We start from the raw sequence: 25,344 nt of genomic DNA on the forward strand, positions 1-25,344 counted from the left end.
GTAAGGGCAGCCCCAAAAAAAATTGTCTTTCAACAGGATCTGAAGATGCTTGCGTTGATAACAAATCCTTGGCCATTTTGGCCAAGTTTGGAAAGATATTTCTGAAACTATCAAAATCTATCAATATATACCATAGACTTGTGAGAAAACTACTGATAAAGTCATACTAGCGAATGCTTCAGTCTCTCGGCGCTCGAGGAATCCCCGTATTCAGTCTAAGCGCGCACGAGATTGCAGAAATATATGCCTTGTAACGCGAGCATATCAAGCTCAAGTAAAATCAAGTAGCTTGATATCAAGACAAGCAATAAATAAATAAAATCAAGTCAAGTCAAGCTCAAGTATGTAATTTTTCACGAGCTTGGTTTTCAAGTCAAGTAGTTGGTTAAAATGTCAAGCTACTTGGCTTGATGAATTCCCAACCTTCAACTAGCCTTACAACCAAGCAAAAATTTTTCCCATATACTCACCACCCTTTCATGAGACCCGATATATCAAACAATAAAAATTATTAGACATCCTTATGAACCATCGACGATTCTCAAATTATATCCGAAACAGACCCAGGGTTGAACAATATTTCAACGAACCACAAGATCGAAATCATCCTAACCAACAAAGACAATGAAGTGATTGAGTGTTTGTTAAATGGACATACGTGTTGACTTTCAATGTTGAAAGTGTGATAAAACTCTTCTCACCTTGTTTTGTAAATATGTAACTTCTAACTTTTAATTTGTGATCTACAACTTGTTATGAAATAAGTGAAAAAAAAAATAACTGGCTGTTTGACCAATTTGTTGAATTGAGTGTTTCTATGCACGATCAAATGAGTGGAAGATTATAAGATAAATAAAATATATAGAACTCTTCAAATTTGTTTGATATATTCCTCCAGAATTTCAGCAATAATAGAAGAAATAAGTTCTAAGGGACTGAGTGATAAGAATTTAGAGAAGTAATCCTGAGTTACTTTGAATAAGGAGACTCTACTGAGTTCAAGGTAAGAGTACAAATAACTATCAGTTTTGTCACCTATCCAGATAATCATGTCATCAAATGGATTTTGCTTCAGAATATCAGTAGCAATACCACAAATGATTAAATTTTCAGTAGTAGTAGGTTTGCATTATTGACAATCTGAACGTGAAGGACCAACAAGGGTGTAAAATAGTCATTAGTAAAACCAAAAATAATTGTATTCTCGTGATGAATCACTCGGTTCATGAAACTGAGTTGGCAATAGTCATGCTAATTCTCTAATTCCGAATAGAGCCCCAATATGAAATGATTAATTTCCTCAGCAGTTGGTCATCCGATTGATTAACAGTTCTTGATGGAAACCGCAAGCAGTTACCATCGGTCTTCAGTCTAGATTTCCATCTATAATTTGACGACTTGATAGCAACATCTAGATACTCAATCTGAATTCAAGAACCCACAACTGCTGTCAGATAATTGGCATTTGTGTTGATTTAGTGAAACTGGTGAAGGGTTGAAGGTAATAAACGACTTATTAAAGTCTGAACGGAGTTACTCCGGGATCTTACGTCAATTAAGACAGTTTTCAACGATTAATTTCGAGCAGCATACTATGATAAATATTAGAGGGTTCTGATGAAATGCCGTGTCAGTTTCCAGTTTGAGATTCTGACTCATCATACCATTCCACATTTTGAATTTTATGAGTTTCGGTATGCTTTTCACTGTTCGTCAAATTTTTATGCTACAATTTCGGGAATCAAGAATTAATTGATCGGGAAATAGGAAGATTATTGTAGATAGTCGATGGATTTCATGCAACCAGCTCTGGATAAATGCTTCATACAGCTAAAAGCTGATTTCCATTGGATTATGCATTATCGGCATGGATTTATGAGAATTGGGGTATTTTGTCCAGGAAATACTGATGAAAACATAAATGAGGCAAGAACAGTAGTCCCTGCCGTGTACATTTCCATGATAAAGACCATATTGCTAACATCTTCTGAAAATGCAATGAAAAAACATTTTTCGCGTTTAACTATCTTCGTTTTTACCAATTTTCGAATAAACATTCATTCGTTTGTTTAATTCATATCTGAAAGTTATGAGAATATCTGCGTTCAATCATGCAATAAATCTTTAAGTGCATAATTTCAAATATCTAATGATTGTGTAGATAACTTGAGATCTATCTGAGCTTGTGCTGCAAGTTATAAAGAACAAACAAAACTATCAAATATTATTAGCCTGCCGGGAACTGCGACCAAATTGATCTTTTTTTTCTTAACCCTACCTATTCATAAAAACCCAGAAAAGCAGTCGATGCTGTATATGTTACCAACGACATCCTTAGGAGCCTTGGCTATTACTTCGTGGGTATCCAGAAGTGACTTCCCCATTCGAGTGGTTCTTAGGCCAGTCAGCTCCGAGCATTTACACACTATGTGTTCAGCTGTTTCTGCCTTCCATCCACAGAGCCTGCAGATCTCATCTGCTGACTTATCCATGCGTTATAGTCCTGTCAGCTACTGAAGCTACCAGGAGCTTAGCTTCGGGTAATGGTAGGACTACCATTACCCGAAGCTAAGCTCCTGGTAGCTTCAGTAGCTTCCTGGTAAGGTCGGTGAAAGTACCACAAATTTTTTTGCCTGAGCAAGACCTGGAGTATTCATCCAGAAGGTTTTACTATTATAGCTCTCCCATTGTTGGACCGCTTTCATGTATTGGTATTTTCCAAGCCCACAAAGGTACTCAGGACCAACAGGTGTCAACCTTGATGCCCTATTTGCAAGTTCATTGACTTTTTCATTTCCTTCAATACCACAGTGCCCCAGTACCCATAATAGAGTTACTTTATTGCCTCTGGCCAGTTACGGCACTCCCATGTCAGTAGAGACCCCTAGCTATATGATTCCAGGAACCTCATAAATAGTTTTCTATATTTAAGACCACCACGTGACTGCTCAGTTCAAAACGATATTAGAGATATTTCATCTTACAAATCTCCGATTTCTAGGTATTCTTAGATAATTTTTCCATAAAATAATAAAACGGGTGTTTTTTTCGAGGTATATAACTTTAAGTTGGCATGACTGTTCAAGATGGCGACCGATTTAACAGCTGTCAAGTGATTTATTTTCAGTTTGGTTTGGCAATTTATCATGAATAGACTCACGCTTGAACAGCACTTGCAAATAGTGCAATTTCATTTCGACAATAATGGTTCCGTGCGGAATACATATCACGCACTACGTCCATTTTATTTTGTTTAGCGATGAAGCGCACTTCTGGTTGAATGGCTACGTCAACAAACAAAACTGCCGCATTTGGAGTGAAGCTATTCCTCAAGTGTATGTCGAAACACCGTTACATCCAGAAAAACTGACTGTTTGGTGCGCTTTATGGGCTGGTGGAATCATTGCTCCTTACTTCTTCATAAACGATGATGGCCAGAACGTTACAGTCAATGGTGATCGGTATAGAGCCATGATTACTAACTTTTTCATCCCTGAATTGAACAACCATGATGTCCAGGAGCTGTGGTTCCAACAAGACGGCGCAACATCTCACACAGCTCGTGCCACAATCGATTCATTGAAAGACACGTTTGGTGACCGCCTAAATTCACGTTTCGGACCTGTGAATTGGCCTCCAAGATCTTGTGATTTAAAACCGCTAGACTTCTTTCTGTGGGGCTATGTAAAGTCATTGGTCTATGCGGATAAGCCACAAACCCTTGACCATTTGGAAGACAACATTCGCCGTGTTATTGCCGATATACGGCCACAAATGTTGGAAAAAGTCATCGAAAATTGGACGTCCAGATTGGACTACAGCCAGAAGTCATATTCAAAATGTAATGCCACAAGATTATCTTGCGGATAAATAAAATTCATGTCAATCGAATAATCCATCGTTCTTTCATTGCAGTTTAAAGTTCTATTGCTCTAAAAAAAAACACCCTTTATTTCAAAAATGTTTGTCAGAAAAGAGGCAATACTCTAATATCGTGAGAATTGTTGAAATAACACGCAAAGTAAGAAATACAGTTCACACTCCACAACGTTTTGTAATTGGTGTTGATGAAAATTTTAATTTCTCAATCGAGGATATTTAACCAAGAAGGGGAGCATTCATAAATTATGTTAAGACTTCGGTTGAGACAAAACAGTGTCTTCAGATAATGCACTTCCTAAATGAGAAGATGAGCAAATTATATAATCCAATAAAGCAAGAATCCTCCACCGCAGTGTGCCACTAAACCAAAACAGAACCAAATACAATAAGTTTCGGTGTAGACGCTGAGTAATAAAATAAATCCACCAAGAAATGCAGCGAAACGATACAGTAATCACGTTGTGAGTATAACGTTTCCCAAACACCAGTCCACACCGAGTCGAAGAAAAGCCATCAAATATGCACGTCACATGCCAAGTTACGTTTCTATTGCGGAAATTCGGCAAGAATCCCGGAACGAGACAACAGTTAATCATATTTCTCAATTTGGAATAAATCAAATTTAACATCGTGGCAGTTTATTTGACGATCATGCTTTCTTGATATTAAGATGTCTTGCTAATACTTATTTATGGAGTCTATTATATGGGATTTGCAGCGAGGATGTCTGCTGATATTTATATCTTCAAGTCCTCTGGGAGTTTTCCGTTTGGTGTGTACCTGAAGCTAGTTTTTCTTTTTTTTTATTTATTTCTGAAGTTGACAGGAATGGAGATGGATAAAGGTTTTTTGTTGTGTAAATGTGGAGTTATGTTTTGAGCTGACAGATGAGATATTGCAGATGCTCAACTGCAGTATGATGTTTCTTCGATATCGAGAAGAGATAAAATTTCAAAGGGTTTTTCAATAAGAGGTTTTATTTTGATATTACAAAGAAGAAAGTATAATTCGAAAGAAATCAATGGATGTTCTTTCAATGAAATTTTCCATGATTTGCACATTTGCGGCTGTATGTCCTCAGTAACTTCACGAATTGCATCTTTGAGGTCATGAATCGATTGTGGAGCATTGACATATTAGGCTAATTGATATTCCCCGGTCTGATGCAAAGATGGCGGTGCTCGTATTAAATCCATATGATTTTTAGTTAGTACCAACCTTCAAAAAATACGTGTCAAAATTTGACAGCAGTCCGACCATTAGTTTGTGAAATATTGCGTTGTGAGTGTAGCTTCTTTTGTTATTCGAAAAAAGATGGAAAAATGGAATTCCGTGTGCTGATAAAATATTGCTTTTTGAAGGAAAAAAATACATCGAAGCAAAATCTTGGCTTGATGAAGAGTTTCCGGGGTCTGCACTACGAAAATCAACCATCATTGATTGGTATGCTAAGTTTAAACGTGGTGAAATGAGCACCGAAGACGGTGAACGAAGTGGACACCCAAAAGAGGCTGTCACTGACTTTGCAAAGTGTGACTTTTTACCATTTTTTTAGCGAATTTCAATGGTGTCTGTAAGTTGTTAAAGCGTGTATCGGTCCATTTTCAATAATGGCATAGTGTCATCTAGTTAATTGTGAAAACAGGATAGCTTCAAAAGTAACAAGTGCCCAGAAACCTAGCTGGTCATTGAAAATGAAACCTCCTATTGGAAAACCCTTGATTTCTAAACAAACAAGCAAAAACATCTGATTCTGTGCTTTTTGGGACCTCCAATAAAAAATTTCTCAACAATTTTTTCATAAAAAAAGATTAAATTTGTTTGTACAAGATTTGAACCTTTGAGTATGGAGCAAGTAGTCTCTCAAAATCTCTAAACTATCAATATCTTTGTTTCGTCGAAGTTTAACCTCCCAAATTCACAGATCAAACTGAAATTTTCGATGTATTCCACAATAATTCTCCTCGAACAATTCCAAAGATTCATCCATCATCGAGAATAATGATTACCAGTGCATGGGCCCATAACCTGTTATGTGACCCATTCCATAAATTCATTAAAGGTGCAAGCCTTGTTGATTATCGAAGGGAGTTGTAGCCATTAAGGTTTGGGAGATCTACTAACTTCGTTTATGACGGTTCAGAATGGAATGGAATATTTCATTGGTTGAACAACAACTGCGGATGTGAGCATCTATTCAACATTTCATGCCCTCCATGTGATTTATGATTCAGCATAAGATTGAACTACATTCGCCAGGCGGGCAAGGTGAATTTTTTATCGTGTACATAAAGGATTTCAATTTCGGGTCAACATTTTCCGCACTGGATGTTTGAGCTTATGAAATAAACGAAGTTGGAAAATAATTAACCTCGGACGACAAAAATATTTCGACGGGTGTGTTTGCACGCTCGGCAAAATGGAGTGATGTAATGAATAGTAGCTGTGTAAACCGTGAGTTTTATCGAAAAAAACTGAGCAGCTTTTCCACAATGGTGTAGTTAGTCTAAAAGGAATATGATAATATTCAAGAAAGTTTTGAATTGTCAAATTAGAATGAGTTGATTTTTTTGCATTGAATTCTTATATGAAATTACGATTGTTGTCGATATTTATTTGAGAATTATTATTTTTAATTTCTGTTAATCTGATTCTGATTCTAACGGGTCTTTTTTTCGAGGTATATAACTTTAGGTTGGCATTACTGTTCAAGATGACGACCGATTTAACAGCTGTCAAGTGATTTATTCTCAGTTTGGTTTGGCAATTCATCATGAATAGACTCATGCCTGAACAACGCTTGCAAATAGTGCGATTTTATTTCGAAAATAATGGTTCTGTGCGGAATACTTATCGCGCACTACGTCCGTTTTATTTTGTTTAGCGATGAAGCTCACTTCTGGTTGAATGGCTACGTCAACAAACAAAACTGCCGCATTTGGAGTGAAGCTAATCCTCAAGTGTATGTCGAAACACCGTTACATCCAGAAAAACTGACTGTTTGGTGCGCTTTATCGGCTGGTGCAATCATTGGTCCGTACTTCTTCAAAAACAATGATGGCCAGAACGTTACAGTCAATGGTGATCGGTATAGAGCCATGATTACTTACTTTTTCATTCCTGAATTGAACAACCATAATGTCCAGGAGCTGTGGTTCCAACAAGACGGCGCAACATGTCACACAGCTCGTGCCACAATAGATTTATTGAAAGACACGTTTGGTGACCACCCAATTTTACGTTTTGGACCTGTGAAGTGGCCTCCAAGATCTTGTGATTTAACACCGCTAGACTATTTTTTGTGGGGCTATGTAAAGTCATTGGTTTATGCGGATAAGCCACAAACCCTTGATCATTCGGAAGACAACATTCGCCGTGTTATTGCCGATATACGGTCACAAATGTTGGAAAAAGTCATCGAAAATTGAACGTCCAGATTGGACTATATCCGGGAAGCCGCGGCGGTCATATGCCAGAAATCATATTTAAAATGTAATGCCACAAGATTATCTTGCGGATAAATAAAATTCATGTCAATCGAATAATCCATCGTTGTTTTATTGCAATTTAAACTTCTATAGCTCTAAAAAAACACTCTTTATTTACTGGATATTTTGATTGGCTGCTGATACTTGACAATCCTCTCCATGGTTTTGAACAAGTTTCAAATTATATTCAGCTGTAGATATAAATTCGACTTCGAATTATTCATCAGTAGATCCAACCTTCCTGAATATCATTTCAACGCAAATATTAGACAGTTGGGAAAACGAACAAGCAAGCAAAATTCTTTTTCACAACGTTTTGTCCCTAGAGTAGTATGTATTTCTCGTTATAACTCGGAGTTAAAACTCCAGCTTCTCCAAAAGAGAAAAACAAATCCTCCTACTACATTCAGGACCTAAGAGTGGCGAAAACGGTTATCATAGACATTATAGGATACAAATTATGCCAAGTTTGCCCAATTATTACAGAAGCGCGATTCTCTCGGTCCTTCCTTTTGTATTACAAAACACAGACCCTTGGGGAAGGAAAAAAGCTCCACAAGAAAATGGCGTCATGAGAATAAATAGGATCATTAGGGAAGAGAAGATGTCTACTGAGGCTTCTTCGGGTGGTGATGAGTCTCAAAAGAAAATAATGATTGGTGGAATCAGGTCAGATCTGCTTTCGATTACGCACCTTTGGTTCTCTATTGTAAGCTATAATTCCAATTTTAATGGAGAGGTTCTATTCCATTCCTTATAATTAAACTATCCATACCAACACGTTAACGTGGATTCATTATTAATTGTACTTGATTTTCACAGGATTTTAGGAAAGTGGGTTATCCAAAACTAAAACCAACTAATGACAACGTTTCGCGGATATATTTCCACTTCTTCAGGGCAAAGAAAGAAGTGGAAATATATCCGCGAAGTGGAAATATATCCGCGAAACGTTGGCATTAGTTGGTTTTAGTTTTGGATAACCCACTTTCCGAAAATCCTGTGAAAATCAAGTAGGTACAATATGACCTCACAAGGAAATCAATCTTCAGACCATATTCATTATTAATGATGAAAAATTTTGTTTACCTGGGATTTTCAATCGTTCGTTCATACTCCATCAATTATGATCGCACAGTTATAGTTTAAAAAACTTCTGACTAACATAGAATGCTATAATATAACAGGCCAATTGAAAAGTCCCCGGTCTATCATAGCAAAACACATTTCATTGGCAAAATTCGATTTTATTATTCAACATAGTTGCCTTCGAGAGCGATACAACGATTATAGTGGTCTTCCAACTTTTCGATACCATTTTTATAAGACGATTTTTCTTTCGCTTCAAAACAGGCCTTAGTTTCGGCGATTACTTCTTCATTGGCGCTGAATTTCTTTCCAGCGAGGATAGGAAAAAGTCGCTGGGGGATAGATCTGGCGAATGCGGTGGATGCAGAAACAATTCAAAGCCCAATACATGGAATTTTGCCATTGTTTTCATTGATTTGTGACACGGTGCATTGTCTTGATGAAACATCACCTTTTTTTCTCCAAATGGAACCGTTTTTCAACGATTTCATCCTTTAAACGATTCAATAACTCTATATGATAATCGCTGTTGATGGTTTGGCCCTTTTGGAGGTAATCAATGAATATTATACCTTGCGCATCGCAGAATACTGATGCCATAAGCTTGCCAGCTAACGGTTGTGTTTTTCCTCGCTCTGGATTCGGTTCATCGAGTGCAGTCCACTCAGCTGACAGTCTATTGGACTCCGGAGTGAAATGATGGACCATGTTTCATCCATTGTCACCTATCGACGCGAAAATTCAGGTTTATTGCAACTAAATAGCTTCAAACACTTCTCAGAATCATTAACACCTTGTTGCTTTTGATCAATTGTGAGCTCGCGCGGCTCCCAGTTTGCTCACAGCTTTCTCATGTACAAATATTCGTCAATGATATGATGTACACGTTCAGATGATATCTTCACAATGTCTGCTATCTCGATCAACTTCACTTCACGGTCATTTAAAATTATATTGTGATTTTTTTTTTTTTTTTTGACAGTGACAGCCTCTTTTGGGCGTATACTGCGTTCGCCGTCCTCAGCATTCCAATCAATGATGGTTGATTTTCCTGGTGCAGACCCCGAAAACTCATCATCAAGCCAAAATTTTGCTTCAACTGTATTTTTTCCCTTCAAAGAGCAACATTTTATCAGCACACGGAAGTCTTTTTTTTCTATCTTGCTTCAAATAACAAAAGTAGCTACACTAACAACGCTATATCTCACAGACTGATGCTCGGTTTGCTGTCAAATTTGGACACGTATCGTTTGAAGGTTGGTACTAACTAAAAATAATAATGGATTTAATACTAGCAACGCAATCTGTGCATCAGACCAGGAACTTTTCAATCGACCTAATGAAAAAATTGAATCATTAAAAAAAAACTAATAATTTCACAATCTAACGACGTAAAATCCTTCAACACTCATTTACAGGTTAAACGGGGGTGATATAAACCCGAATATATAAACCTCTGCGTAAAATTTCCACTGTTTTTTATCTAAATCCTGATGAAAGCTCGACACTCGAAGTCACGGTTTTTTTTGCCTTGTTTCAAATAAAACCCAACAAAAGACTTCAGACACATAAACGCATATATGTATAACAATCAAAACCTCCAGTGTAGGCGGCAAAAGACACACGCAACAGAAGCCGACTCGAATAGCGTACACACAGCAGAAAAATCTCATTTCAAAGAGGCACGGAATCACCTTTAGCAATTTCATTCGTAACTGAAAAGGCATCGGAAAAGTCACGATTGTAGACGTCAGCTGCTGATTATCATCGCAGAAAACGCAAGCCTTCTTTGTAACCATGTGTGGCTTAACAAACCGTGAAGCTTGAGAGGAATACCGAGTCAGATATTTGTCTATGGCATAAAGTGAAAGTTTGAAGGGTGTGCTTTTCGATGCTCCGTGTAGGTGGAAAGGCATCATTAGCAAGAGGGGGGGGAGGGTTGGATCAACTTCCTGTGAAATGTCAACGAAGGAAGTTTGAAAGGAAAAGAAATGGCAGCTTTATTAGAATTATTCTTGAGAGAGCGACAAAATAAATTAAGATAAACTTCAGTTTCTTCATTCTATAGTTATTAATTTAGCAATTTAGAATCTGGAAATTGTTATTTTATACAAAATTTCATTATGAGTGAATCGGTTCTTTTGGAAATATCGGGGAAACAAATATTTACGGAACCTCTAGACGAATTTTGCAAAACCAAACCGAACCTGAAATTCTTCAAGTTTGTGCAATTTTCCGATTGATAATTATCGTATTCAAGAACGACGGACGGACAGAATTGAATTTGACTTCGGATACGGCATCAGCGAGTCAAATATTATCATTCGAAACCTTTGGCTTGAAATTTGACACAATCCATTACGAAATAATCTGTTTGGGGGACAACCACTCAAAATGAGATGAAGCCTTATACGGGATCCTTCAAAAGTCCTTCTTATAACTTTATGAAGAGATAGTTGTAGTAGAAATAAAAAGTTTTTCAAAATATAACCTCGAATCACTTCGGTGATACAGGCTGATGAACTTAATTCTTTTCATTATTTTCAATTTATTTTTATTGTACTCATTTTTTTTTTAATTCCTACATTTTAATTTTTTTTTATTTCCTACAATGTCTCACTGGCTTAGTCTTCGAGGATTTTTGTTTCGTGTTTTTAGTCATTCCTATCGTTTACGCCAATTAGAATAGGTTCCTGATTTTCCTGACATTTTTTCACAACTTTTCTAAAACCGTTAAAACATACCGTTTTCGATAAAAATTACTTCAATGTTATAGAGACCGCAGTAGTTTCAAAGAAAACATTCTATATGTTGAAAAATAGGAGATAACATTGAAGTTATTAGTCTCGAAAACAAGTCCTAATGGCTTTTAAGACATATACCTCTTCATGGAGACAAGTCTTAAAATCAGGAGATGGCTCTAAATAGCTCCTAATCTCATTGGCGTAGACGTTAGTGGCGAGTGAAGTCTCGAAACCTCTAAAAACTACGCCACTGAGGCATTTTAGGAGCTCAACAAAAACATGAAAATATTGAAATATCTCTGGGTACAATATCCTCCAAAATTCAAACACTTATTAGGTACCCCAACACGTTCAGAATTTTCACAAATAAATTGAAATAATTCAACATCTTCAAAGGGATTCGAGAAAGAAAAAAGTTTTGCTTGAAATAACTTCTTACTTCAACTTTAAATTCAATTCGGTCTATCCATCGGTCTCAACATGATAATTAATACTCAAACGGAAAAGCCAAAAAACTTCTCGAATATTCACTAATTTGCAAAATTTGTCTAGAAATTCCGTGAATATTTAGAAATTTTGTTTTTCCGATATTTCCGAAATAACGCATTCTTATCAAAATGAAATTTTGCATTTAATATAAAGTTAAAATAATATCGAAACAGCAATACCCAAAATTTCCGTGATGAGATTTCGAATATCTATATCTGCTAAATTTCTATTCGATTTTGTCAACAAATCCACAGAAAAACAAAATATTGAAGGAAAAAACTAATATTTCAGTGACAACAGATCCTACCCAGTTGAAATTATAAGTGTTCACTGCAGGTGTGGAATAATAAATAAGTAATAAGTTGGGGGTTGAGTGGAGTAGCCTTGGCTAGACTTCGCCCCTAGAATTTTGCCAAATAAAGACACTATTAATATTATTATTAAGTTTAATCCAAAATTCCATTATGATTACGTCAAGTGAACCAGGAAAATTGCTTGAAGGATCCCACTTTCATAGGAAAACAAACGCTCAATGAGTTGAAAATTTTTCATGCATTCTTAGCAAATAAACACAAAACGTCCAGGACTAAAAAAATACCTAAAAAACGAGAATAGTTTGCCAGATCCAAACCACTATCCGCAGCATTCGTAACATATCGAAGAAACACCTACTTTTTTCTAAACTGAAATCTATTGGTGGAAATGCAGCTTGTTCACCACGAATATACCGATAAAAGCGGGAAAACCGAGAAAAACCGTGCCAAATTTGAACTCGATATCACATAAATTCCGTCCTGTAGCGTAGACATAACAGAACATTACATTCATGAAAATAAAATGTAGAATTCTTTGTTACGAATGAATTTCGTTTTGGTTTACTTCTGAGGAAATTAAAAGTACTGGGATACAGATTATAATTTGTTACGACAATGCTTCAATTCAAATTCGAAAATTGCAGATATTGTGACGGTTCGAAGACCAGAGCTCAAAAAACAACAGATATGGAAATAACACCACCAATGAAGCATACAAACATGGTTTTTTCTAAAAATAATGTGATAATTTAATCACAAATTGATAACAATGACCTATATGCTGTAGGATCAGGATCAAGCTACTCTTACTTCGGGAAAATCCAATTCAATATCATAATATTGACAGATATATCGGATTCTACAATATAAAAGGAAAGTTAATCTGCTTCAAAGTAAGTTGTTGCATTTCTTCTCAGCAAACATGAAGTATTCTTTTGTGCTGTTCTTTTTCTTCTGTGTCTTCTCTGTAAGTTTTTATATGCATATTTCTCTCACTTCACCTGACTTTATTGTAATATGAACTTATTCGGAAAAATTTCTGAAGGTTTCGAATTTTGAAGTTTTATTTTTGAAATATCAGATATAATTGAAATTCGATTTTCCATAAGCCCGAAAAGCTGTTGACATACTCTTCCAGAAACTTGATTGAACTAAGTCATTTTGATTAAGTTAGTTGCTAGAAATTAAAACATCAAAATTCAAGTAGGTCATAAAGTTTCGTATAGTTCCTTATATTATCTTCATCAACTTTCAACAATATGAAGCGACTATATCCAACATTCTAATTCCTACAGTAAAGTGCAGCTTGATTAAATAAGGATGAATCTTGTTGTTTCAAAAGATTCTCCAAGTAAATTACCCGTCAGAATAGAATATTTTGATTGGAAGAGTTAGATACTTGTTTCGTTAAATAAATGTAAGACTGTTCACAAACAAGGAAGGTAATGAGGAAACAATCCTCCTCGTTTGGAAACCTGCAAAACAGATTCTTGCCATTTGTTTTGTTTCGTGTTTATTCTCGATTGATGCAGAGAATTTAAATTGTCTTTTTGGATTTGGTTGTGTAAATTTCTTGCTATTGAAGTTATCTCTCCTACTGAAGAGAAAGAACATTGGAGGAAATTTGAAAGGCAAGCAGTTAAATTGTATTAAAATATCCCTTCAGCCAAAAAAAAATAGTTGATTTCCTCGAATTAGATAATTGTTGTGTTGATATGAACTAACTATTTCAAACTTCGTGTAAAATTTCAAGCTGATCACATCAGCACAACCATTCAAGAAGAAATACCAAATATTCCACTGATAGCGAAAACTATTGAAATAAGATTTTATGGTTATATATAGAATAACAATGTCAAGTTTCGTGCGAAATTTTATGTTCATAGCTGCATCAGAACCATACAAAATTTGGGCAGAATATATAGAAAGAAAACAAATATTTCATTGACAACAGATCCTACATTTGCTTGCGCAAATTGCATCGCTCAAAAGCTCCTGTCACGTCAAGAATTCCCTCGTTTTGTCATTCTGATATGTTACCAAAATGTTCATTCTTTTAATCAACCATCTTTCAGGCCAGAGCTCTGAAGATCGATTTCAACCATAGAGATCCACGTCATAAGCAGTGCGTAGGACATAACTTTGGTCAAGGCCAAATCAATCTTCTAAACAGAGGAGACCTAGTTGATCCAAATTGCCCAGAATATTCCAGGCATCTGATGTGCATTTGGAAGCAGATGGGTGTTATGAACGAGGATGGTATACTAGATAAGGGAGTTATAACTGAGAAAATTGACGACTTCTCCAACAGCAACCAAGACGATATTAAGACAGCTCAGAATTGTATTGTCCAGAAAAAGACCCCACAGAAAACAGCCAACGATTTTTACAATTGCATACATCATCTTGTGAAAAAATACAACTCTTAAATAAATTGATTAAGTCTTTATTTTCGGTTTTATATTTATTGAATAAATAATATGTATTATTGCTCTCATCAACTAGATACTGTAAACAGTTTTCAATTAAGTAGTTCTCACTTGCAAACCTTCAGAACTAGGTGCAAAATCTACCTCGATACCAGAAACGTCGAAATTTATTCATACGAAACAAACGATAACGTTTTTAGTGTAAAGGTGGGAGGAGTCTTTCAGGCAGTAGAACTTTTTGAAAATTATCCCAGAAACAAGCACAACAAATTAGACATAGCTATTCATTCTGATAGTCCAGCTGCAATTCCCATGTCTTCTATTCAAAGTTGATATGTAAGTTCCAAAGAAAAATCAATAAATTAGGGTGAAGACAATAAGGTTTTTTCAGTTTGGTTTCTTGTCTCTTGTCAAAAATAACGAAGGAGCCACTACACTTATCAGAAAGAGGGCACCAAAACTTTTACTAGACCGAAACTTGAGGTCTGTAGTTGAATAAAAGGCACCTATATAAAAGAGAAAATTCTGGCGGAATCTCCCAAGGATGATTCACTCCAAAATGTTTTTTCAAAACTTCAGTACTGCAAGATCCAAAAAGTATTTGTATCTCAGTAAGAACCTGGCTGCCTCAGGAAGCACCTGAAAAAATAGGGTTATCATAAACAGACAATGGCATTCTGTGTGGAGCAGGAAGAAGCTCATGATTGCCTAATGAGAGTGTACTACTAGCAATAATGGCTATAATAACCTCAAAATATTACGCATTGCTCACTCAAATAACCCAGTTCATAAAATGTCCTCGTGAATAATAGAAACCATAATCGATTCGTGATATTATAATCTACCATAAGTGGTTATCACTCAATGTTTGGAATTAATCAATCAGTATAAATTTATGAGGTAGGTACCCACTGCAACGAACATTCTGATTATTCATCCCTGCTGGAATAACATGGATGAAATTTCCATCTTTCATAATTGCTCAGAATTCCCTGAGCCAATCCTGATTGAACGTCCACTCCGGTATTCGAAGCATTCAGTCCAAACAAACACTGCACTCCAAGTTGATATTCTACATAATTTCCTACTAAATGGAAATAACTGGAATATCTCTGTTGCATCATAAACTATCACGAGATTGAAGTTCGAAGTGCAATAACAGCTCCATCCCAAGTAAGCATCACGCTTTGTGCTCTGATCCGAATCAAAGTTTCGAGCCCTATATTCGATTCCAAAGAAAATACTCGCCTTAGAAGAGCCGCACAAAGCAACTCCCAGCTAAACAATTCGCAAATCTACGCCAATTGTTCAATTTCATCTGGAGAAATTCGAATTCAAGAATTCCCGAACGATGAGCAGGATGAAATTGAAACAACGGGTAAACTTCTTAATCTGTATTTGAATCACAATGACGATGTTTCCAAGCAGCAACAGAGGCTTCAAAAAGTTTCCCTACAACTTTGTGGACAGACAATCCGCGTTCTCAATGATCTGTTACCCTTAATCTTGTAGAGTCTCGCAGATAATCTATTTAATACAGAATAGATCATTTAGGAGGAAAAGGAATTCAAAAATATCACAAAAACTTCAACTTTCCAAGATTCTATCGATTCCCCATAGCTAACTCTTTACATTAAACCAATCATCACAGAAGACTCTCGAAGATTTTCTGTTGAACTACCAAAGTACCAAATCTAAAAGTGATCGAATTAGATTTCTCTTCAAGATTTCTACACACTGAGAAATCGAATGGTCATTCTGAATGAACACGCTTGGTAAATCAATGTTTATGACGGTCATTATTACAGCATATTATTCCCTGTATATTAACAAACTCACCTTCTTTTTCTTGTGGAAAGAACATCTCGAACAAATATATTTTATTGGATTCATCAAATGTTGACATTTTTCCTGAAGATATTGCCACTGAAAGAGCTGAAGATTTGCTATCCATCGATACTCAATAAACTCAAGAATTAACCAATATAAAGAAACTTATTATGCGAATGAACTGAGGAAACTAGTTTTAAATCTTACTAACTATTCAAAAAACTCTTCCACAAACTGTAAAAACACAGTTCCTATCGAATTATGTAAAGAACTATTTCGAGAACTAATGAACTATGTAGAGGTGAAGGAACAAGTTCTCAATCTTACAAACTACGAAAGAACTATTTCACAACTATGTGAAGGAACTAGTTCGAGAACTAACGAACTAAGTATCTAAAAGAACTATTTCGCAATCTGAAGGACTATATAAAAGTGAACGTACTAGTTCCTCAATCTCACTAACAATCTAATGAACGATTTTACAAACTATGAACAAGAACTAGTTCACGAACTAATGAACTATGTATATAGAGGTGATGGAACTAGTTATCAATCTTACGAACAACCCAAAGAACTATTTCACAAACTATGTAAAAGAACTAGTTCGAGAATTAATGAACTGAATAAAAGTTAAGCCGCTAGTTTTCAATCTTTTGGACTATCCAAATAACTATTTAACAAATTATGTGAAAGAGCTAGTTCTCGAACTAACGGACTATGTAGAAGAACTAGCTCGTGGGTCCTTGGTTGCAAAAAATTTTAAAGGTAATTAAAATTGAAACGAAAAGTGAATTTCCTAATCTATATTCGAATCACAATAAAGTCAAAGTCCCTTCAATTGTTGTATTTGGCAAGGAGTGGGGAGACACACTGGTAGAAGGCGTAGGCAGTTTCAGCTGGATTGCTCTTCTGTACGATGCAACGTAGTACCTGCTGTTTGATTTGTTCGTTTTTGAGCTTGGACTTAATCACTTCAGGCTGTAAGTTTCCGGATTCGTTCATCACGCCTTTTTCTTTCCAAATACAAAGGATATGCTGCCTGATCACTGGACTGTCTGGGTAGAAACCTCTGTTCAGCTGATTAACCTGCTCCTCGGTTATGTATTTGGTATGCTCTCTGCAGTCTGGGTGGGGAGGATTTTTGTGAGCGAAGCTCAGTTTTGCGGATTCCACCTATCGAAAAAATAACATAACAAAATTGATCAAAACCGTTTGTGTGCAATATTTTTCATTCGCTCATTCATTCATGAAATTTTGGATGTTGGTCTGAATGCTTCAGGATGCTCTGAGAAGGAGAAGATCTATCATCCAGATAGATACTGAACCTGACAAATGGTCCTTGATCAGAAACCAGTGTCGTTCGATTTTTCAGCTTAGTTTCAAGTATTTCATAAATATTCTTTAAGGTTTCTCACAATAATTTATAATTTTTCTCGATTCCCTTATATAATCTGACTATGAGAAGTGAATCAATAACGTCGGAGAAACTTACATACATGCAGTCAGAAGACATTATAGCCTCCTTCTGAGTCAGTAAAGCACAAAGTACTTTTCCGATAGAATTCCGTGATCGAACAAAGTCTCTCCTTTTCCCGAATTTTCTCAGTTTCATTATGGACGATTTCCACGAATTGTTAGGAGCTCTGCTTCCAATTTCGTAATGGATTTCGTAAATGGAACACGCATTTTGGTGGCGTATCCCTGCCACTGGGAAAATACCATTTTTCGTTGGAAACATCGATTATCAAATGTGTGATTGTACCATATCAACAACGTTTTTCAATTAGCCACTTTGGTTGATCACATATCACCGCCACCGGAAAAAATTAATATCCAGAATTGAGTTCTATATGACCTTTCCTGGTGAATTATTGAAAAAATATTGGATATTGGATCTTTTGAATTCGCAAAAATTGTTCATTGAGTTATATGATTGGTCGTTCATCTATAGACCAAAGGGATCAATTTGAATGAAATTTAATTGGTGTTGAGATTTTTGACCCCAATATTTTTATGCTAGTTTAATTGAGTCAATAAAACATGTTTTGTAGAAGAATATGGTGGATTTGAGATGAATCATTTGGTCCTTTGGAACACAATCGATACAGAATAAAAATAACTTGAAAAATTAAAACAAAAGCATATTGAACTGCATGTTACAACTATCTTTCAATTATTTCATGATTTGATGGAATATTTAGATATTTTGTGAAGTAAAACACTTTTGGGTTATGGTGAAGCATTATCTCGGTCGGCAATAGTGGAACTGATGTCAAAATTCAAGCTGTCGGGGCAAGTTTGTTATTTGAAGAACAAAAGAAAAATTGATGATATAGCTGGTGGTGTTATTGCACTTATTTTATTCGAAAATGAGGCTGGCACTACTGTTACGGTGAATGGATTGCACTAGCGAGTTATAATAAAAGATTTTTTATGGTCGAACGTTTATTTTCAACAAGACGGCGATACTTGTCACACGAGCAACGAAACAATCGCAATTATGAGAGAAAAATTTCCTAATCGTGTCATTTCTTGAAGGGAATCACAATTGGCAACCGAGATCTTGTGATTTAATACCTATAGACTTTATCCTTTGGGGTCACGTGGAGGATAAGGTCTATGCCAATGCTCCATGATCGATTCAAGACCTTAGAGATGAAATTATTGAAATAATCGAGAACATACAGAAGCAAAAGTGCAAATTGGTCATGGAAAATTTCATGAAAAGTATATGGTGCTGCAACCATAGCCGTGCTAGCTAATATCTTTTTTTTATCGTTTATACCTTCCTCTTTACAATGAAATAAACATAGATTGATTTTTTCAATATACAATGAAACCTGTTCTTGGAAAACCCTTCATAATATTAATTTCAAGCTTAATGTTGATTGGATCTCCAGAAACATAGAAAGTTAAAACAAAATATCGAAAAAATAGCCAATACTTTCATAATAAAAGATCGATTAAGTTAAAATTTAATTTACTTTTGTAATGTTCACACCTAATTGTAGGAAAATTTTATCATCAGAACCATAGAATTCAGTTCAAAGTGGACTCTACTGCATTTGTTGTTTATGGAGTTTTTTCAACTAATTCATCAATTATTTTTTCATTTTTGAACGAAGACATTTAACTTATCAAGTTGGTCAGCTCTTTTTTGCTTTCGAAGTTTTTCAATGAAAATCTCGATTCAAAAGTTCAATTATCGAAATTATTAATTTTTGTTGCATCCTAATTTTATCATTGAACAATTCGAAATAATTATGATAATCGATTAACAAACATCGTGCCTCCTTTTCAAAACAGAAAAATCATTCCAGAATTCTAGATTTTTATTTCTTGCGATGTTATCCAAACTTCTTTAGAACATCCTTCCAAATATCACTCTACCGATAAATAACATAATTATAATTATCAACACAAACCTTCAAAAAGCTATCAAAACAGTAATGATATCAACATTAATTAAATTGAACTCTTGTTTATCAAAACTCCATTGAATGCATCATTGAGATTTTCGATCAAAGTTTCGTTAGTGTTTTCATCCTCTTGAACACGAAAAAAGTAATAACAAAACTCACATAATATATGGGAATGGAGATTACTACTAAACCGGCAAAAGTCTTCATGATCATCTTGACACCAATAAGAATAACTACGAACTTGTCCACTACCAAGACTCTTGTCTCTTAAATAGCGCCTGTGGCATCCGCAGATATGGTTAAAAATTTTCAAAACTCGAAATACCGGTTGTTGGTCTTTTTGTTGACAATCGCGCCTAATTGTTCTGAAGAAATTCAAAATAAAAGAATATCGGCGTTACCACTTCGCATTTAAAACATATATTTACCGATAATCCTGCTGTGGTATTCCCATATTGAAAACCAAAACAAGCCACCGAGATAAGCATAATAAAATGACCAGAATGACGAAAAACCGACCTATCCTTTGTGTAGCGGTAGAAGAAAACTCCATTGACAAATTAGCATCTTATTGGAATTTATTTGCATGGGTTTGAAAACAAATGAGATTTATTTATTGCTTCCAGAAATTCTCCGATTGTTTGAAGTCGGTTATCACAGGAAAAATGATTTTATGGAGTTGTTATTGTAATTAAATAACTGGAATTTTCTACTCTAGATAGCCACAAATCCTTCAATACTTCAAATTTTATGGACTGACATAAAAAAATGTAGAAGAACTAGTTTGTGGGACCCTAATTGGTTGCAAACAATTTTATGGGTGATTAAAATTGAAACAAAAAGTGAATTTCCTAATCTATATTCGAATCACAATAAAGTCAAAGTCGAGAATGCATTCAATTGTTGTATTTAGCAAGGAGTGGGGAGACACACTGGTAGAAGGCGTAGGCAGTTTCAGCTGGATTGCTCTTCTTTACAATACAACCTTGTACCTGCTGTTTGGCTTGGTCGTTTTGAGGGAGGAGGCTTCCCAGCTTGGTCTTAATCACTTCAGGTTGTAAGTTTCCGGATTCGTTCATCACACCTTTTTCTTTCCAGATGCAGAGGATATGCTGCCTGATCACTGGACTGTCAGGGTAGAAACCTTTGTTCAACTGATTAACTTGTTCCTCGGTTATGTATTTGGTATGCTCTCTGCAGTCTGGGTGGGGAGGGTTTCTGTGAGCGAAGCTCAGTTTTGCGGATTCCACCTATCGAAAGAAAAAAAAGAAAAAAATTGGTCAAAACCGTTTGTGTGCAGTATTTTTCATTCGCTCATTCATTCATGAAATTTTGGATGTTGGTCTGAATCCTTTAGGAAGCTTTGAGAAAGAGAAGATCTATCATCCAGATAGATACTGAACCTGACAAATGGTCCTTGATCAGAAACAAGTGTCGTTCCAACTTTCAGCTTAGTTTCAAGTATTTCATTTTTGTGAAGTCTCATAAAAGAGACTTCCAAAACAAAAACAAATTAAACCTTCGTAGATTCCAATTCAGTAGGATTATCATAACTGAAATATTTAAGAAATCTTCATTGCAGAAACTAGGACTTTGCATTGAAAAATATGTTTTTGTCGTCGTTTCAAGGCAAGTTTTCAATTTTATGATTTTATTTTTTTGGAAAACTTTTTTTGATTTGATCCCTCAAATATTGGATTGATTCAACCGTTAACCGTAACCCATTGGTAGTGTTTGAAGATGAACTTGAAATGAGTTCGAAACTGCTCTGCTACACAATGTGATCTCTAAATTACCATATTTTTGGTAGTAAAAACATAGAAAGTATAAGACTTGTTACAATCTATTCCTCAAAGCTAATCCTTTCAAATTGATATGCAGTTTTTAAGGAATGTTCTGGAAATTTAAACATGGATTTTTCATATTTGGAAAACTGTTCTTTTTTCAGTGGTTCCAGAGATTTGTTTCTATAGTGATGAGATGAACTTATGTTCGTCAAATGACTTTGGAAAAAACTGTACTATGCTTTATTATCGGTTATCGCCGATTATGAACTGCATTGTTCGAAAAGTTTAATGAATATTTTCAAGTTTTTTTTAGACTTTCTGAACAATTTATTTTTCTTGATTCGCTTATATGAACTGACTATGAAGAGGATCAATAACGTCGGAGAAACATACATACATGCAGTCAGAAGACATTATAGCCTCCTTCTGAGTCAGTAGAGCACAAAGTACTTTTTCGATAGAATTCCGTGATCGAATTATTGAAAAAATATTGGATATTGGATCTTTTGAATTCGCAAAAATTGTTCACTGAGTTATATGATTGGCCGTTCATCTATAGACTAAGCGGATCAATTTGAATAAAATTTAATTTGTGTTGGGATTTTTGACTCCAATATTTTTATGCTAGTTTAATTGAGTCGATAAAACATGTTTTGTAAAAGAATATGGTGGATTTGAGATTAATCATTTGGTCCTTTGGAACACAATCGAAACAGAATAAAAATAACTTGAAAAATTAAAACAAAAGCATATTGAACTGCATGTTACAACTATATTTCAATACTTTCACGATTTAATGGAATATTCAGATATTTTGTGAAGTAAAGCACTTTTGGGTTATGGTGAAGCATCTTCTCGGCCGGCAATAATGGAACTGATGTCAAAATTCATGCTATCGTGGCAAAATAGTTAGATATAGCTGGTGCACTCATTTTATTCGAAAATGAAAATGGCTGGTACTGCTGTTACGGTGAATGGATTGCACTAGCGAGATATGATAAATGATTTTTTATGTCTTATTTTCAATAAGACAGCGCTACTCGTCACACTAGCAACGAAACAATTGCAATTATGAGAGAAAAATTTCCTAATCGTGTCATTTCTTTAAAGGAATCACAATTGGCCACCGAGATCTAGTGATTTAATACATTTTGACTTTGGGGCCAATGATATACCCTCCTTTTCACAATGAAATAAACTTAGATTGATGTTTTCAATATAAAATGAAACCTATTCTTGGAAAACGCTTTATAATATCAATTTCAACTTTCATGTTGATTTCATCTCCAGAAATATAAAAAATTGAAACCAAATCTCCAAAAAATAACCAATACTTCCATAATAAAAGATCGACCAAGTTGAAATTCAATATGATGCTTTCGTAATGTTCACGTTCACACCAAATTCTAGGAAAATTTTATCATCAGAACCATAGAAGTAAGTTCAAAATGGACTCCAATGCATTCATATAGTATGATATTCTTCATACAATATCAATCCCATAATTTGTGGAGTTTTTCAAATCAATTTTTCAATTATGTTTTTATTTTTGGAAAAAAATATTTAACTTATCAAGTTGGTCAGCTCTTTTTTGCTTTAGAAATTTTTCCATGAAAATCTGGATTCAAAAGTTCAATTATCGAAATTATTAATTTTTTGCAACGAAGAAATTACCAATTTAATCATTAAATAATGCTAAATAATTATAATAATCAATTAACCAACATCGTGCCCACTTTTCAAAACAAAAACATTATTCAGAGTTCTAAATTTTTTTCGTGGGATATTATCCGAACTTCTTTTGAACATCCTTCCAAATATCACTCTCCCGATGAATAACATAATTATAATTATCAACACAAACCTTCAAATAGCTATCAAAACAGTAATGATATCAACATTAATTAAATTGAACTCTTGTTTATCAAAACTTCATTAAATGTATCATTGAGATTTTCGATCAAAGTTTCGTTACTGTTTTTATCCTCTCGAATACGAAAAAAGTAATAACAAAACTCACATAATATATGGCAATGGAGATTACTACTAAACCGGCAAAAGTCTTCATGATCATCTTGACACCAATAAGAATAACTACGAACTTGTCCACTACCCAGACTCTTGTCTCTTAAATAGAGCCTGTGTCATCAACAGATATCGTTAAAATTTTTCGAAACTCGAAATACCGGTTGTTGGTCTTTTTGTTGACAATCGCGCCTAATCGTTTTGAAGAAATTCAAAATGAAAGAACATCGGGATTCCCAAATTGAAAACCAAAACAAGCGACCGAGATTAGCATAATAAAATGACCAGAATGACGAAAAACAGACCTATCCTTTGTGTATCGGTAGAAGAAAACTCCATCCACAAATTAGCATCTTATTAAAATTTATTTGCATGGGTTCAAAACCAAATGAGATTTATTTATTGCTTCCAGAAACTCTCCGATTGTTTGGAATCGGTTATCGCAGGAAAAATGATTGTATCGACTTGTTATTGTAATTAAATAACTGGGATTTTCTACTCTAGATAGCCACAGATCTTACAATTCTTCAAATCTTATGAACTGACATGAATAAAGTTAACATTTCCCAACGTTTCCGGTAAAATGAATTAAGGGTAAAGTATTTCTCCTCAAAAACAACCTTTTATGAATCTTAGGAACCTTTCATCCTCCATTAGACTATATACGTTCATTCCAAGATGCTCTATAACTTTCCTAGTGAAGTTTCAAACTTCCTCAGCTCTTCATGGCAGATTAAGTTTATTTCGCAAACTATGACTTTCAACTTCATCAGACTCTGGCATCAATCAAAATGAAAATTGACAAACTGTATGAGGTGAACCCCAAGATAATGAAAACATATAATTTTATGGTCTCAGATAGGTACAAGTTTTAATGGAAAACTGTCATAGACTCATAGAATTCTGCGAAAAAATATCCTGAATCATAAAAAAATTCTAAAGTATGACCTCATAAAACGTAATTGAGTTTGTGACAGTTTTTGGCAGGACATTGAACAATCTGCAAGATATTCAAAGCCAATTATAAAGGGTGTTTTTTTAGAGCTATAGAACTTTAAATTGCAATAAAACAACGATGGATTATTCGATTGACATGAATTTTATTTATCCGCAAGATAATCTTGTGACATCACATTTTAAATATGATTTCTGGCATATGGCCGCCACGGCTGGCTCGGATGTAGTCCAATCTGGACGTCCAATTTTCGATGACTTTTTCCAACATTTGTGGCCGTATATCGGCAATAACACGGCGAATGTTGTCTTCCAAATGGTCAAGGGTTTGTGGCTTATCCGCATAGACCAATGACTTTATATAGCCCCACAGAAAGTAGTCTTGCGGTGTTAAATCACAAGATCTTGGAGGCCAATTCACAGGTTCAAAACGTGAAATTAGGCAGTCACCAAACGTGTCTTTCAATAAATCGATTGTGACACGAGCTGTGTGACATGTTGCGCCGTCTTTTTGGAACCATAGATCCTGGACATTATGGTTGTTCAATTCAGGAATGAAAAAGTTAGTAATCATGGATCAATACCGATTACCATTGACTGTTACATTCTGCCCATCATCGTTTATGAAGAAGTACGGACCAATGATTCCACCAGCCCATAAAGCGCACCAAACAGCCAGTTTTTCTGGATGTAACGGTGTTTCAACATACACTTGAGGATTAGCTTCACTCCAAATGCGGCAGTTTTGTTTGTTGACGTAGCCATTCAACCAGAAGTGCGCTTCATCGCTAAACAAAATTCGCTTATGAAAATCGGGAACAGCGGCATTCTCAATTTGGACTATTTGCAAGCGTTGTTTAGGCGTGAGTCTATTCATGATGAATTGCCAAA

General features: G+C 35.2%; 3 protein-coding genes across 3 annotated transcripts; 1 reads left to right on the forward strand and 2 right to left on the reverse strand.

Annotated features, from left to right (window-relative positions):
• Positions 1 to 12,813: 12,813 nt before the first annotated feature.
• LOC123676401 lies at positions 12,814 to 14,455 on the forward strand. Its single transcript, XM_045612281.1, has 2 exons — positions 12,814 to 12,973; positions 14,082 to 14,455. The coding sequence occupies exons 1-2, from the start codon at positions 12,929 to 12,931 to the stop codon at positions 14,433 to 14,435; spliced, it is 399 nt and encodes a 132-aa protein (XP_045468237.1). The 5' UTR covers positions 12,814 to 12,928; the 3' UTR covers positions 14,436 to 14,455.
• Positions 14,456 to 17,094: 2,639 nt separating this feature from the next.
• Positions 17,095 to 20,125, reverse strand: LOC123674802. The gene is made up of 2 exons (XM_045609891.1): positions 19,847 to 20,125; positions 17,095 to 17,438 (listed from the first exon to the last, which is right to left on the reverse strand). Exons 1-2 carry the CDS (start codon positions 19,898 to 19,900, stop codon positions 17,100 to 17,102), a joined length of 393 nt encoding a protein of 130 aa, XP_045465847.1. The 5' UTR covers positions 19,901 to 20,125; the 3' UTR covers positions 17,095 to 17,099.
• Positions 20,126 to 20,532: 407 nt separating this feature from the next.
• On the reverse strand, positions 20,533 to 23,649 carry LOC123674801. Its single transcript, XM_045609890.1, has 2 exons — positions 23,495 to 23,649; positions 20,533 to 20,937 (listed from the first exon to the last, which is right to left on the reverse strand). Exons 1-2 carry the CDS (start codon positions 23,546 to 23,548, stop codon positions 20,584 to 20,586), a joined length of 408 nt encoding a protein of 135 aa, XP_045465846.1. The 5' UTR covers positions 23,549 to 23,649; the 3' UTR covers positions 20,533 to 20,583.
• Between the last annotated feature and the right edge of the window lie 1,695 nt (positions 23,650 to 25,344).

The sequence above is a fragment of the Harmonia axyridis genome, chromosome 3 (genome assembly GCF_914767665.1).
Source record: "Harmonia axyridis chromosome 3, icHarAxyr1.1, whole genome shotgun sequence".
In the NCBI taxonomy this organism is placed as follows: domain Eukaryota; kingdom Metazoa; phylum Arthropoda; class Insecta; order Coleoptera; family Coccinellidae; genus Harmonia; species Harmonia axyridis.

Coding starts and splice junctions, on each gene's coding strand:
- LOC123676401 (XM_045612281.1), top strand. CDS start 12,929: ATGAAGTATTCTTTTGTGCTGTTCTTTTTCTTCTGTGTCTTCTCT. Junction 12,974..14,081: donor TTTTCTTCTGTGTCTTCTCT/GTAAGTTTTTAT, acceptor ACCATCTTTCAG/GCCAGAGCTCTGAAGATCGA.
- LOC123674802 (XM_045609891.1), bottom strand. CDS start 19,900: ATGATCATGAAGACTTTTGCCGGTTTAGTAGTAATCTCCATTCCCATA. Junction 17,439..19,846: donor TCTCCATTCCCATATATTAT/GTGAGTTTTGTT, acceptor TTTTTTCGATAG/GTGGAATCCGCAAAACTGAG.
- LOC123674801 (XM_045609890.1), bottom strand. CDS start 23,548: ATGATCATGAAGACTTTTGCCGGTTTAGTAGTAATCTCCATTGCCATA. Junction 20,938..23,494: donor TCTCCATTGCCATATATTAT/GTGAGTTTTGTT, acceptor TTCTTTCGATAG/GTGGAATCCGCAAAACTGAG.